At 35.7% G+C, this 16,384-nt stretch overlaps 3 protein-coding genes across 4 annotated transcripts in view; 2 read left to right on the plus strand and 1 right to left on the minus strand.

Moving 5' to 3' along the window:
- Nucleotides 1-564: 564 nt before the first annotated feature.
- Nucleotides 565-3,189, plus strand: LOC127790002 (alpha carbonic anhydrase 4-like). Its single transcript, XM_052319193.1, has 7 exons — nucleotides 565-732; nucleotides 1,095-1,312; nucleotides 1,528-1,634; nucleotides 1,793-1,898; nucleotides 2,140-2,298; nucleotides 2,742-2,795; nucleotides 2,921-3,189. Exons 1-7 carry the CDS (start codon nucleotides 615-617, stop codon nucleotides 2,996-2,998), a joined length of 840 nt encoding a protein of 279 aa, XP_052175153.1. The 5' UTR covers nucleotides 565-614; the 3' UTR covers nucleotides 2,999-3,189.
- A 189-nt stretch (nucleotides 3,190-3,378) lies between these two features.
- Nucleotides 3,379-16,384, minus strand: part of LOC127790007 (calcium-binding protein CBP-like) — a 79,038-nt gene continuing 66,032 nt past the window's right edge. The window contains exon 4 of the mRNA XM_052319205.1: nucleotides 3,379-3,495. Coding sequence (XP_052175165.1) covers nucleotides 3,391-3,495 — 105 coding nt within the window. The 3' untranslated portion in view covers nucleotides 3,379-3,390. The remainder of the gene's footprint in view (nucleotides 3,496-16,384) is intronic.
- LOC127790004 (alpha carbonic anhydrase 4-like) lies at nucleotides 13,670-16,204 on the plus strand. 2 transcript variants are annotated; one of them, XM_052319198.1, is made up of 7 exons: nucleotides 13,670-13,818; nucleotides 13,902-14,113; nucleotides 14,552-14,658; nucleotides 14,740-14,842; nucleotides 15,062-15,223; nucleotides 15,706-15,759; nucleotides 15,995-16,204. In XM_052319198.1, exons 1-7 carry the CDS (start codon nucleotides 13,704-13,706, stop codon nucleotides 16,070-16,072), a joined length of 831 nt encoding a protein of 276 aa, XP_052175158.1. In that variant the 5' UTR covers nucleotides 13,670-13,703; the 3' UTR covers nucleotides 16,073-16,204. The 2 variants fall into 2 exon arrangements, with proteins under 2 accessions (XP_052175158.1, XP_052175159.1); XM_052319199.1 differs by having other exon boundaries at nucleotides 13,678-13,814.

The following is a 16,384-nucleotide window of genomic DNA, read 5'->3' on the forward strand; positions in this document are numbered from 1 at the left end:
TGAAGGGAGGAAACAACTAACTGCCCTCCAATGCCATCGTCGGACAGGAGCCTTCAAGATCGATAAAGAGGAAGGAGAGGAGGGCAGGGTGGGCAAGGTAGAATAGGGCCTTGAAGACTAGGGTTTTGAGAAAATGGAATTTTGGGGGTAAAAGGCTCAAAAGAGCCCATGGAAGGGGAAGAGGGGAGATCAAATCATAGTAATGAACTACGGGAAAAATCAATCAACTAGGCTATAGCGGAAACGGAGGAGGAGGTCGGCAGGGCAGCAAAAGAGACGGCCAATGCCTATAGGAGGCTGATATGATGACCAACTTTCCACTCCCTAAGAACACTAGAGAGAGCATACTATTGTTATAGTTTACTTTTTTTGCTCTATGATATTATTGTTAAAATTTAAATAGAAGAGGAATATGAAGACTACAATTATATACATATATTCCTGTGGCTGTCCGAAACATTTGACCATTTTCTCACGCAATCTTTGTTCTTGCCTTCCTTTTCCTGATTGTACAATATGAATTAATTATCCCATGCATGCATGGTTATAAATGTGCGTGATTTACACTTGGATTCAGTGCCCAAGCAGAGAGAGAGAGAGAGAGGAGCCAAGCCATGGCCATGTTCTCCTTAAGTTCATTTTCATTCCTACTCTCTCTCTCCTTTACTTCTTTCCTTCTGTCTTCACATATCCTCTTCTTCTCCATCTCCACTGCTTTTCAATCTGAAGTTGGTATTCCCTCTCTCTCTCATGCATATCTATTCAAGAAATTCGAAAACCCTTTTCTCCGAAAATTCTGTTTGTTTTTTCCTCTTTTCTTCGGAGGTTATTCTCTTTGTATTTGTTGAATCAGAAACTTCAACGGTGCTTGGGAAGAAAGGAAAGAAAGACTTTCTCTGAATCCTTCGCTGACCATGGCTTTCAAGAATTCATTATATCTTTAATCAGTTCCAGTATTAATGCATGCCAGCCCAAAAGGCTACTCTTTAGTTTTGAACTTCATTTTGTTCTTCTCTCTCTCTCTCTCTCTCTCTCTCTATATATATATATATATGAAAATTCCTACTTATGCAAACACTGTTAATGCAAAATAGAGGATGAATCACCCTTCACCTACGCGGAAGGAAGTGAAAAAGGACCAGCAAAATGGGGGCAGATCGATCCGAATTGGCAAGTTTGCAACAGTGGAAAGATGCAGTCTCCCATTGACATCCCTTTCCCAAAAGTTCAGGTCTCCCCTGATTTGGGCAAATTGAAGAGGGACTACAAGCCATCCCCTGCCTCTATTAAAAATAGGGGTCACGATATCTCCGTAAGCAATTGTATTTTAATTTTAACAGATTATAATATTCTCTTCTCTTTTGTAATCAAGATTCAAAACTTCCAGAAATAAATTCTCAGACATGGTGGCTATGGGTACTCGATGATAACAAAAAATAAAAATCATAAAATAATGTTAACACGTGTTTTTCAATTGAAAATGGCCTTTGTCTTCAAGTGTTCTCATAAAAGCAGATGCTGTTTCAGGTTTCATGGAAAGAGGAAGCAGGAAAAATTAACATAAATGGAACTTACTATGAACTCCTCAAATGTCACTGGCATTGCCCTTCAGAGCACACCTTGAAGGGAACAAGGTTTTTCGTCTCTTCATCGGATTGAAAACAGTGATTCGTAAAAATAAAAAGGCCTCGTAGTTCAAAATCTGATACATACACCTCTGACTCTGAGATTTAGACTGAATTATGAAATGCAGAAAAAGAACACTCCATCTAGTATATATTTGGATATGCAGGTATGAGATGGAGCTTCATATTGTCCATATGAGCTCCAATGATGAAGCAATTGCTGTTACAGGAATTTTATACAAATATGGCCGACCTGATCCTTTCCTTGCCAAGGTACAAGTACTCTCAAAAAGTGCCATATAATGCACACATATAGATGATTTCTACTTCTGCTTTGGCTACAAACAAAATTTGCCAAAGCATTACAGTTGCAAATTTTATAGAAGTCATATTTACAAAAATTGGACCTCACCAGATGGAATTAAGACATTTGATGATTGTTCTTGGTCTTTATAATCATTTTGAACCAATAATTGGTATATAATTATTATAAGATTTTTTTATTTTTTTTAAGCTGCTGGAACACATCAAATCGATTGGGAAGGAAGAAAAGGAGCTGGGCATAGTAAACCCAGGAGACATCAAGTTTGGGAGCAGAAAGTACTACAGATACATGGGTTCTCTTACAACCCCTCCATGCACGGAGGGTGTTGTTTGGACAGTACTCAACAAGGTTCTTTCCTATCTTCATTCGACACTTGCAAAATTAATGGGATCTAAATCTCAACTCAAGCAATGGTTCAATTGGTGTTGGAATGAAAGGAATTTTAAGTTTATCTAAAATTCACGCGTTTGACGTGCTAAGTTATGTCTTTTTTATGCTACGTCCGCCACCTTTTTGGGTAGAGTCCTAGCTTATCTATGCGTGAGAGTCAAGTGCGCATGAAATCGTACTAATCAAGCAAAACCTAAAACGACTAAGTTACCCCAAAAATGTAATAGGATAGAATTCTTTGAAAGCAAAAAAGGGAATATAGGTCAAGTTATTTTCTTTTCATTTTCCTTTCCAGTTGAGAAACCTTGATCCAGAACATAGCCTAAATATGTGTTTATATATATATAGTACCAAGCAAACTTTAGCTAATTTAATGTTTTGCTTTTGTGGTGGTGGGGCAGGTGAGAACGGTTTCAAGGGAGCAAGTTAAAGCATTAAGGGATGCTGTCCATGATGTAAGGAATTTTATCATTCTTTCAGCTTTCCACTGTTGTTTTATGTTCACCAATCTTTCATGTTATCAAAGACATTGTTGGGCCAAATTTTATCCTTTTGACTGCTTTTGTTGGCTGTTTTCCAGGGATTTGAGGCAAATGCAAGGCCAATACAACCACTGTATGGAAGAAGCATTTTGTTCTACACTCCTAAGATAGGATAAATAAAATCAATACTCAACTCCACAACCAAGGTTCTGTAGTGTATGTTCTCAAATAAGTATCTAGGATGGCATTGCCTGCCTCCATTTTAAAAGTAAATGATTGTATTGACTAAGTTATAGTACAAGGCTTTATGCTTGGTATTATTTGTCAGTATTGACAAAGTTACAATACAAGGCTTTACGCTTCGTATTATTTGTCTTCACCTTGAAATCGAAACCAAATCCCATCTAATGATTCAAAGCAAAAGAACAAACATTAAATAACATGAATATAAGTTAACCCAACGAATTTATTACAAGAAAGTGCAAGGAATGCTAGAAAAAGATACACGCAGATTAAAACACTGTCAATACACTCCAAGCCACAACTCTTCTACAGACTACTTTACATTCTAGGCGATGAGGAAGGACAACACAGTTAGCATAAAAGATTCATAAGTGAAGGTCGCTGATCCTGAATAACTAGTGTCCTTCTCCTTGAATTTCTCCGTCAGACCCTGAAACAGAGATACTCCCATTCAACTCAATGGTAAATGAATCCACACAATGAGCATTACTAATCCAACCAACCCACTGTAAATGTTTTTTCTGGAATATAAAGAGGGGGCTGGGGGAAAACAAGTTGCAGACGCTAAGAGTTTGTGTGATGCAGTTCAATTGATGCTATGCTAAAAATAAAGTAATGAAAGTCAAATTTCTTTATGAGGAATATATTTTTGCTTATGAATATGGACTACACTTGTAGCCACAGTAAGATTGCTCCTTCATGACTGAAAGATTATGAGTCTGAGTTGGTTGCAGAAAAAGTGTATTTGCAAAGATATACAAAGAAAATACCATGTACAAATATAAATCTCTCCTAATCCTCACAAAGTAGAGAACCTCGTGCAGCATGGCAGGGATGACCTTAATATTTTTACTTGTTCAAAATCTTCTTATTTTAGATATTATTGAGGCTTTAATGATGATATCTCAAAACTTTTAAGTAGTTACCAACAGTATTTTATACAGATAAAATTTGGTATTGAAACTACAAGGCAATTTGGCTTCATATGGACAATATGAATGATGTTTTCTTCTGGAAATTGACTATATCTCATCCATGTAAAGTTGCCTTGCCCTTTTTTGCAATTAATGTTTTCTTATTATATTCTTCCTTTTAAATTTCATCTCTTAATCACTGTTATTCTCTCCTCTTCCTTCTCTCTTCCCTCAAGTCCATCCTTATTCTTTCTCTTTGTTGTACTTCTTTCTTCCTTCTCTCTCCATGACAAGAGTCACTCAGCCCACTACTCTGTTTTCCCCCACAAGTTCTTATCTCATTTTTTTCAGGATTCTTTTCTATTTGTGCAGGTTGTCCCATCATATCTTCCATTTTCTCCTCCTTCCTCTCAATTTCTGCATCTTCTTTCGTTTGCTAATACTTCTTCTCTGTTCTATTTTTACTAAAGGCATCCCAATGCACAAAGCTATCCACTTTGTGAGGGCCGAGGGGGGGTTGTATTTGTATGCAGCCTTTCCCTTTCTGTAAAAAGGCTACTTCCACAACATGAACCCATGACCTTCCAATCATAAATGAGTTAATCTAACCTTTGCTACCAGGATTTACCCTCTCTCTACTCTATTTTTATTATTATATCTTTTCTTTTTAGGCGCCTCACGTGTCAAAGGAAGCTCCATAAGTCCAGGCTACATCACTATACAGCTTTATGAGTATCCTATCCTGTACTAACTAGACACCTAACTCAAAAGACCACTTCACCCACTAGTTCACACAGTACAAATGCAGCAAACCTGTTGGGATGAGCCAGAAGCTCAACCCTAATCAACCCCTTTAAACTCAAATAAAAAAATGACCGATTTCTTACACAAATGAACGGACAGAATCATACACAAAGCATAAAGCAAATTAACAATATCAACACAAGCGATTTATCGTGGTTCACCCGTTAAAGAGGGCTACGTCCACGTTGAGCTCCGACAAAGGGAGTTCACTGCACTATAGGGATAAAAATTTATAGCCACCGATTACAAACAAAAACAACTCTCCAATCTCACTATACAAAAAACAATCTCTCAGAAATTTAACTCAGCCCCATAACCACAATCTAAGGTTAGAGGCTTATAACTTAGAGAACAAAACAAAATGGAACATCTATACAGAGAGAATGAGAACAAGAGAATAATCAAAAACAAACCCTAGATGCAGCGGATAATCGGAGGCCGTCTCTCTTACCATCCCGAGGTGACTGTAACTGATATAAATGAGACTCAAGCGGTGGAGATCACGTCGTATAAAGAAGAGAGCAGAGCATCGACGATCGGGGAAGAGGCAAGCTAAAAGACAAAGAGAAGCACGTCAAATGAAACGGCAAAAGCGGTTGCCGTTTTGGACCTCCACCCAGGGCCCAAAACACTGTCGTTTTGGGCAGTCATAGGGGTTGCCAAAAGGCCTTCCTGCCTTTGTCAAAAACGTTGCCGTTTGAAGCTTCACTTAAAACAACAATCTCTACCTTGAAGCTTCAATCATTAAGGGACAATCCACTAACAGTGCAACAAGCTACAACCTATGCCATCATTACTCAAGATGTTTGGTTTTTCAACCAACTATGACATGCAGCAAGTCCAAACAATGTTTGAACTTGGCTACATTCACAATCTTTGTCCCCATATCAACTGGGTTGTTTTCTGTTGGGACCTTTTGAATAATTACACTTTCCTTGGCTACTTGGTCCCTTACAAAATGAAACTTAACGTCTACATGTTTGGTTCTCTCATTATATACATGGTTCTTACATAAATGTATGGCACTCTGGCTATCAGAAAATACTACAACCTTACCTTGTAACATATGAATCTCTTTTAACAAACCTTGGAGCCAGATGGCTTCTTTGAAGGCATCAGTGACAGCCACATTCTTCCTCAGTGGAAGACAGTGCAACCAGAGGCTGCAACTAAGACTTCCAATTGATGCAATTGTCTCCTAAAGTAAAGAAGAAAGAAGTTGTAGATTTTCGAGAGTCCCTGTCACCAGCAAAGTTAGAGTCCACATATCCAACAAGATTAAAAACATCAAAATTCCTTTTATAAATTAACCCAATATCAGCAGAGCCATTAATGTACCTTAACACATACTTTCAAGCTTCCCAATGAATTTTACCAGGGTTAGACATTAATCTACTAAGTAGAGAAATTGAAAAAGCTAAATCAGGCCTAGTACTAATCATTGAGTACATTATGGTTCCAATGACACTAGCATATGGGATTTTTTCCATTTTAAGCATTTCAGAATCAGATATTGGGCACTGTTTTTTAGATAAAATAAAGTGACCAGGCAAAGGAACATTTACTGGTTTACAACCAGACATGCCAAACTTTTGAACAGATTTCAACAAATAATCACGTTGATGAATTTTCAGACAAGAATTACTCCTATCCCTTTCAATAATCATTCATAGAATTCTTCTTGCAGGTCCTAAGTCTTTCATATCAAAGTGGGTATTTAACAGAGATTTTAACTCACAAATTTTAGACTTGGACTTGCTGATTAATAAAATGTCATTAACATACAGCAGCAAATAAACAAGAGTATCAGATAACATGAAGTAAAAGCAGTTATCATATTCACTTCTGTTAAAACCAATCCCAGTTGCAAAATTGTCAATTTTTTTATACCATTGACGTGGAGATTGTTTTAACCCATATAAAGACTTTTTTAACAAACAAACATGATCACGATGTTTCTTGTTAAGATAACCTACTAGCTGATCCATATAAATTAGTTCTTCTAAGTCCCCATGTAAGAAAGCAGTTTTAACATCCAGCTGTTCTAATTCTAAATTATACTGAACAACTATTGCAAGCATCATTCGAATAGTTTTAAATTTAACAACAGGAAAAAATATTTCAGTGTAATCAATACCTTCCCTCTGGGTAAACCCTTTAGCTACTAATCTAGCTTTAAATCTTAAGGGATCAGAGGGTAACATACCTTCTTTAATTTTGAACAACCACTTACATTTCACCAGCTTCTGCTTCTGAGGTCTTGGGACCAGTTCCCAAGTGTTGTTTGTCATCAAAGAGTTCATCTCTTCGTCCATAACTTGCTGCCATTTTAAACAGTCATGGGAGTTAACAGCCTCCTCATAAGAGGTAGTCTCACTTCTTCTCATCTCCAAACCTGCCACTAAGGCACAGTAAACTAAATCTGAGTAAGAATATCTTACAGGAGGCCTTATAGTCCTCCTTCTTCTGTCCCTTGCCAGCTGGTAGTCCCTTAGGTTCAGGTGAGGAGAGTCATATTGCTCTTCTTCACCTTCAGAAGCTACAGATGGCTCATCATGATCACTTTCATGATCAGAGGGTAGGTCAACTTCAAGGTTTGAAACATCTGAGGAGGAAGTAGTCGGAAGATCAGGAACATCTACCGGTTGCTCCACCTCATTTTGGGTATTACCAATTATAGGGAAGTCATCTGGGGTGCTAGGTGTGGGATAGTCTTCCAAATTTTCTGATTTACAAGTGAAGATAGATTCATTGAATATAACATCTCTGCTAATTATTATCTTAACTCCATTTGAACTCCTATCCCACAATCTATATCCTTTTGTACCATCTTGGTACCCCACAAAAACACATTTGATGGATCTAGGATCCAACTTTCCCACTGATTGGTGAGCATATGCCTCACAACCAAAAACCTTGAGATAATTGAAATTTAATTTTGTCTGTCCATATTTCTTCAGGACACTTCAAGTTTAACATAGTAGAAGGGCTACGATTTATCAAGTGGGCAGCAGTGGAGAGAGCCTTCCCCCAAAAGGTTTTAGGTAGGCCAGCTGTAAAAAGGAGACACCTAACATTCTCTAACAAAGTTCTGTTCATTCTCTCGGCCACCCCATTTTGTTGGGGTGTGTTTCTCACGATTTTATGCCTAACAATGCCATGAGAGTCACAAAACTCATCAAAGTCTCTATTACAGAATTCTAAACCATTGTCAGTTCTTAGAATTTTAACCCTCTTGTCAGATTGGTTTTCTACTAAGGCTTTCCATATTTTAAATTTATCTAAAGTCTGATCCTTAGTTCTAAGAGAAAAAACCCAAACCTTCCTTATAAAGTCATCCACAATGGATAGAAAGTACCTGTTCCCACCAAGAGTAGACTTTTGAGAGGGACCCCACAAATCAGCATGCACATACTCTAAGCATACCTTCGCCAGGCGAGTTCCTGTATGAAAACTCATCCTGTGTTGCTTGCTTAGGATGCATGACTCACAAAAGTTCAAAGGATCTGTAGACACTGAACCAAGGTAGCCTTGGTTTGTTAGTGCCTTCAGACCTTTCTGACTCATGTGACCAAGTCTCAAGTGACAGAAATCTGTCTTATCAGCTTTAGCCATGCATGCAGTTGAAAAATTAACAGAGGGTAATGAATAACCATTTAAAACATATAGACCATGTTTTTTAGTACTAGTGAGAATTAGGTGTTTATTCTTAAAGACATGCACGTATCTAACATTTGTAAGAATCTTAATCTTGTTATCATGCACTTTCAAAGATATATCACCCATGCCTTGAACACAACAAGTTTGATTGTTACCCATATATACAGTTTTTGTTTCTTTGTTACTAAAATTTTGAAACCACTCAATGTTTGGGCACATGTGAAATGAACAATCAGAGTCCATTATCCATTCATTAGCAACAGTTGAACTAGAAATAGTAAGAACTTCAGCTAGGTTATTGGAGCTGTTTGCAGCTATCAATGCATCCCCCATTGTTTTTGTTTCTTTAACAAGTCATAACAATATTTCTTTATGTGACCCTCTTTCTCACAATGGTAGCATTTTCATTTAGGCTTTTGTTTAACCTTTTTACCCTTACCCTTAAATCCTAAACCTACAGTTTGGTTACTATTTCCTATGTTATTTCTCTTATCAGGTTTACCTTTAACAAACAAGTTGTTAGCTGGTTTCTTAGATGCATTTAATTCTAATTCTTTTGCCTTAATTCCTGAAATAACAAGGTCTAAACTAGGCACAATACCAGTATATTGTAAAGCATGTTTAACCACATTATATTCATCAGGCAGTGAATTTAAAAGGATCATAGCCTCACTGGTATCACCAAGGGCTTAATCAGTTCCTCTTAACAATAAACTAAGTTTGGTAAACTCATCTATGTTTTCATCCATATATTTAGAAACATTCATCTTAAAGTTAAATAGCATACCTTTTAAATAAACTAAATTTGGAGCAGACAAAACAGAGTATAATGAATCAAGTTTATTCCACAGTTCAAGAGGGGTATTCATGCCATCTACTTTACGTATTACACTATCACCAAAATGCAGAAAGATAAGATTGAATGCTTCTTCCCTTACCTCAGCAGCTCTTGTGAGCTGTTCTGCTGTCCATTTCTCTTCGTTGGATTCAAGTGCAATAAGCACTTTATGATGAGAGAGCAAAACTCTCATCTTTTTTTTCCAACTACCGAAATCGCTTTTACCATCGAATGTATCGATTTCAAATCGGGTTGATGTCATCTTCGCCTTGCACGAAGGTACCCTAGGAAACCCTAGACACTGACTAGACTCACTCAGCAAAAATAATAGACCAACGAGAGACTTACAATAAACCCTAGGAATCCCAAAAACAAAACGACACCACACCAGTAAACCCTAACTGAGATAAAACTCAGTCGTAGGTACTGCGAGTATAAAGGTTCTGATACCACTGTTGGGATGAGCCGGAAGCTCAACCCTAATCAACCCCTTTAAACTCAAATAAAAAAATGACCGATTTCTTACACAAATGAACGGACAGAATCATACACAAAGCATAAAACAAATTAACAATATCAACACAAGCGATTTATCGCGGTTCACCCATTAAAGATGGCTACGTCTACGTTGAGCTCCGACAAAGGGAGTTCACTGCACTATAGGGATAAAAATTTATAGCCATCGATTACAAACAAAAACAACTCTCCAATCTCACTGTACAAAAAACAATCTCTCAGAAATTTAACTCAGCCCCATAACCATAATCTAAGGTTAGAGGCTTACAACTTAGAGAACAGAACAAAACGGAACATCTATACAGAGAGAATGAGAACAAGAGAATAATCAAAAACAAACCCTAGATGCAGCGGATAATCGGAGGCCATCTCTCTTACCATCCCGAGGTGACTGCAGCTGATATAAAGGAGACTCAAGCGGTGGAGATCGCGTCGTATAAAGAAGATAGCAGAGCATCGACGATCGGGGAAGAGGCAAGCTAAAAGACAAAGAGAAGCACGTCAAATGAAACGGCAAAAGCAGTTGCCATTTTGGCCCTCCACCCAGGGCCCAAAACGCTGCCATTTTGGGCAGCCATAGGGGTTGCCAAAAGGCCTTCCTGCCTTTGTCAAAAACCCTGCCGTTTGAAACTTCACTTAAAACAACAATCCTTTCAGGTTAACCAAGTTGCTTTTTGGAACCTGGCTAGACTCAACATTTCCCTATATTAAGTTAGTACACATCTGAAACCTCATATTAGTGTAGTGCAAAATCATTCTCCAATGGCAACAACCACTAATGATAATGGTGATGTCACAGAAAGCATACCTTAACAATGAGGCAACACTCAATAAAATTATCATATTCAATGGCCTTACTCCTTCCAACAGTTTTATCAAACTTGGACACCAGCAATTCCAAAACAACTGGTGAAACTGCAAATCCAAGGCTCAGCGGTGCCTCTAGCGGTTCTCCCATTTCAATCTTGCCACTTCGGTCCCTATCAAATTTCTCAAAGATTGCCTGAAACAATGAAATCCAAACAGACTTTTAAGTTATGAGGGCTCACTGAATAAAAATTCACAAATTTCAACACAGATGACAAAACTAGATGACTCAACATACCCTCCAGTTCTGGAGATTGTAATACAAAGCTGTGAAAATAATAAGAATTACATTATTCCCTCTAAGGCGATAATAATAATAATTTATTTTTGAAAATAAAAGAAGACTCTAATATTTTTATCTCTCTATTTTTCTCTCTCCAAGGAATACTGAGGGATGCTTGACAAATAAGCTGGGAGGCAAACCCATTTATAGGACTCCCTTACATGTTAAAAAACGTGTTGGTGGTGCCACATTTCGGCACCCTTCTCTTCCATTTTGTCAAAATTGCAGCTGTTTACTGCGGCTGCCTTTTGATTTTTGTTTTTTCTCTTTAACACGTTTCGGTACATGGCTGCACATTTTCCTTTATTTCCTTTAATTTCAAAATGGTTGCACCTACTTTTAACTTTCTTCTTTTCTTTTTCACACATCTCAACGTAACAATTATGTATTCAGAATCTATATACTTTGTGACATATAATTAATTTACAATACCAAGTTGTTTTAAGGGTTTTAAGTACATCCATAGATTTTAATTAATATAAAAAATTCTCTATTATAATAAGTTGATTTAGAGTTCATGATGTTATCACAAAAATCTAATAAGATATCATTTGAGCTCTTAATTTAATAACAAATTGGATGTGCCTGACATGTGCATCTTAAACCAGGTTGGGTACAGCTTACCTTATGAATAGGGTTATGAATTTTAACCCATCTAACATCAAATGTCACTTGATGAAAAGTTTAGTCTTATCTTTCAAATCAATAAAAAAAAGAATCATGTTAGATGTACAATCATTTTGTACATCTTGGACTACATAAGGAAGTATTATGACCAAAATACCATGCGCCTCATATGTGCCTCACGCACTTCTATGCATCTCATGAGGGGTTTTTTTGTCATTGACATACCTTTATGTAGCCCAAGATGTACACAAAGGTGTATCAATAACATTTTTCTAGAAAAAAACTTGAATAATTTTGGTTAAGTGGTTAACCATTGAAGCCATGCCCAAGTCAAACTCTCATCCAAGTATTTTTTTTTTAAATTAACATATTGTTAGAATATTTTGGAGAATGATTTTATATTATATAGATCTTTTATGTATTCTTTGTAATGTTTTTATATTTATTTATTATCTATTTATTTTAGCCACATAATATATATATATATATATGTAATTGTTCTAGACAATACCAATCAAAATACAGTACCATTTCAATACAATACATTTTGATACTTTTCTACTTAATTTATTTTTTATCTTTTCTAACATGTATATATGATGCTAGAGAGCCATATTTTTTTCTATCATGAAGCTATAGATTTTGGTTTTATCTTTATCAACGTGTATAATAATTAATTAGTAATTATAATTCTATACGAAAAATGCTACATCAAGTTCCTACGTTATAGCATTGCTTGGGGAAGGATAATTTGACCTGTTTAAAAAGATGTAACTGTGAGTTGTGGTAGAGGCTGTTTGGCTTAGCGGTTTGACCGCATACAAGTCATTTGTGTAGCTGATCCGCTATGGTACATTTGATGGTTAACTGTTTGGTTTAGTGTTTCAACTTATACGCTTTCCCACTAAAAAGCTGCTATAGCAACGTTTAGCAAAAGCTGGTAACCCTCAACTTTGTCATAAAACTTTGCTTCATTGACCAACAAAAATACAAAAATATCATTCATTACCGTTACCCAAAGCTCTTATCTTTTCCGAAGCTGTGCTCTGCCATTACCGCTGTTGCTACCGTCGCCCCTCCTCCATACTGACATCGCCATCGTCGTCATGCAACTGGGCGCCGCAAGCAGCTTGTGTTGGTGGGTCACGCTATCACCACATCTAGTTCCAACCTCGATCTCGCCATCACTTCATCTGGTTCCAGCCATTGTCTCATTAAGTTCTAGCCATCACCTTAGCTGGTGGGTCGCGTCATCTGGTTTCAGCCATCACCATCGTCTCATCAGGCGCCGCCTCCTTCATCACTGGTGGCATCCCCAGCCTGTAAGTGTATACAGGTATATATATATATATTATATATATATTAATGGTACTATTTTTTAAGAAACAAATAAAAGATGTATATATATTATATTGATATATTTTTTAATAAGTATGTATAATTTATCTATTTTTTATTAAAAATAATATTTTTGTAAATTTTATTTGTATTATTTAGCATCACGTCTATTTTAGTCTTTTTGTCAAGTTTTGACAACTTATTAACTTTTACAAACTAAACGCATAACTATTAATTGATAGTTTAAAAACATATTTATCCAAACAAGCTATCAACTTAAATACTACATAACTTTTATACTAACCGCTAACTAACTTAAAAGCTCCAATTAAAAAGGGTAAGTCAAACAGCCTGAGTCCAATCTTCAAACTAATTAGGTATCTATTAGCAATATATCAATTAATTCATTAGAGTTTGTCAATATTCATGTGTCAAACATATGGATGTACTTGTGAAGACCATTACTTCGATGAGGCGTTATATATAGATAAATTCGTATGCACTTCATAAAAAGAATTCATCTCTCTAACGTTTCTAGGTCTATATTGTTATCGTCATAGAAGAGGTTGGCAAGGCTAAAAATAGAGTCGTTGACTATGTGGGTATTTGAGGAGACTAATTCTCCTTCTCTTTTGTTTTTATCAAGATTTTTTTCTTAGTCAACAAATATTAAACATTGAGGGTGTATAGGTTCGTTGACTCTGCGTGCATAATTATATATATAAATATGAGTTCAATCCAGTCCAAATTAGTAGGAGAAAAAATCTCTTAGTTAAATCTTTCTTTGAGCCATGGCCAAGTTGTCCTTCAATTCAATCTCATTTCTCCTCTCTCTTTCCTTGGCTTCCTTCATTCTAACTTCACATAACCTCTTCTCCATCTCCACTGCTTTTGAAGCTGAAGTTGGTATTAAATTTTTTTCATTTATTAAAAATCTCTTAGTTAATATATACCTTATTATTAATGCAACACAATATACGTACGTACAGATGATGAAACAGCTTTCAGCTACGATGAAAGTAGTGGAAACGGACCATCAAGATGGGGGCAGCTCAATCCAGGATGGCGAATTTGCAACAATGGAACCATGCAGTCTCCCATTAATATTCCCGTCTCAAGACTGTCGCCTCGTATGGGCAATTTGACGATAGACTACAAGCCTGCCCCTGCCACACTTCAAAATAGAGGACACGATATCGCTGTAAGCACTCATACTATATATAATAAACAACTCCTCTTTCCCTTTACACAAATTTCAATATGGTTACCCCAAGACTACACTCCAAGGGTAGCCATTGTTGCTCTTTCAGTTGATACAATTGTAAAAAAGAAACACGGGATCCAGAATAAACAACTGTATATATATATTGAATGTATGGTTGCTTATACTGGCAAGCATTTATAGATAAACATACCTAAAATAAAGAAAAAGTTAACCAAGATATATATATAAGCCCAATTAACCCAATCAACTCTAAAGAGTATTTAAATTGGCAATAAACTAACTAAATATAACTCAGACTTAAACTAATCTGATTCTAATATGGTCGACCGAGACCATCTTTGACAATGATAGTGCTAAAATCCTTTGAGCCACGAAACTGGTGGCAATGGGGTCGTCCTCTTGTCTTGTCTTTAGGTTTATTGGAATGGAGATGCAGGTGGAATTAACATAAATGGGATTGATTTCAAACTCCAACAATGTCACTGGCATTCTCCTACAGAGCACGCCTTCGATGGAATAAGGTCTTCTTCTTCTTCTTCTTCTTCGAATAGTTTAAAAAAAAATAAAAAATAAATCCGTCTAACGAATATTTGTATATGCAGGTACCAATTGGAGCTTCATGCTGTGCATATGAGCTCCAATGGAACAATTGCTGTCATTGGAATTCTATACAAATATGGCTTACCTGATCCTTTCCTTGCCAAGGTATACAAATAATAAGAATATGACTATGGATTGGAATGATTAGAGAGCTCAAATCTTATTATAATATGTCTTATTAATCTAATGGAATTAAGACACATGATTGTTATTGTTAGTTATAATGAATTCAAAACAATAAGTGATGCATATTAATTAACCCTCGGGAGATAATTGAAAGAATAGCGATGGATGAAATATATATATATTTTTTTGCTTTTAAAGCTGATGGCAGACATCAAGTCGCTGGGGAAGGAAGACAAAGACGTGGGGATTGTAAATCCGGAAGACATCAAGTTTGGGAGCATAGAGTTCTACTACAGATACATGGGTTCTCTTACTGTCCCTCCATGCACAGAGGGTGTTGTTTGGACTGTACTCAGCAAGGTTCTTTCCTATCTTAATCTGATTTATAAAATAAAAAAAAAAAGCAATTGAAAAAAGATAACAAAGGTGGAATTATATATATATATATATATATATAAATTTCTTTTCATCTTCCTTTCAAGTCAAGAAACCTTGTTCCAAAACATAGCCTGAAGATATCTATATATTTGTATAGTAGTGCCAAGCAAACTGTTAAGAAGTGATCAAATAAATCAGTTTTAAGTTTAAAATTAAATTAGTCTGAGATAGATTGAATTTATCTCTCCAATTTAGATATTCTCTAGATTTTATTGAGTTGATTAGCATTATTTTAATTTTGTTTATTTTTTATAATAAATACGTACCTCGGAAAATAATCATAGATGTCAATTTAATTTTAATTTAGCTGCTCATTGTTTTAGATCTAGTACTACTTTCTCTAACATAAACGTAATTAGCTAATTAATGTTCTGCTTTCGTTGTGGTGGTGGGGGTGGGGGCAGGTTAGAACAGTTTCAAGGGAACAAGTTCAAGCATTAAGGGATGCTGTCCATGATGTAAGTGCATTTTATCAAACACCACCCCACATCGGGCTAAACATTTATACTTATATATAATTTTATATATAATATGAGAAATAACTAAAAAGTATTTATATTAAGAATGTGAAAATATTCCAATTCAAAACTTTATATTTTATATGAAGTGATAATTACTATCAAGTCAATAATATATTATTCTCGTTTAGAAATTGATGATTTATTTACTTTTAATTATACTTTATATTTTCAGGGATTCGAGTATAATGCAAGGCCCATACAACCACGAAATGGAAGAAGCATTTTGTTTCTCACTTCCAAGACAGGGTAAAATTAAAATACAATCAAATAAGGTTCACTATGGTTCACTATGTACCCAAATAAATAAGTATCTTAGAATATGACATGGTTTATCTCCATGCATGTTGAATAAAGTAATCAAATAAAGGTTAAATTTTATGTATTTATTTATCTAAATTATATTGATTTTTCTTATATTTTTATTTTTATATACATAACATGAGTTATACACCTAATATACAGATTTTATAATAAAAATAAGAAGTGCCATATACATATAAATATATATCCCTAATTTACAATAAAAAAAAGTTATCACATTAAACAGTGTTATTATTTTCAC

Source organism: Diospyros lotus, chromosome 14 (genome assembly GCF_014633365.1).
Source record: "Diospyros lotus cultivar Yz01 chromosome 14, ASM1463336v1, whole genome shotgun sequence".
Taxonomy (NCBI): domain Eukaryota; kingdom Viridiplantae; phylum Streptophyta; class Magnoliopsida; order Ericales; family Ebenaceae; genus Diospyros; species Diospyros lotus.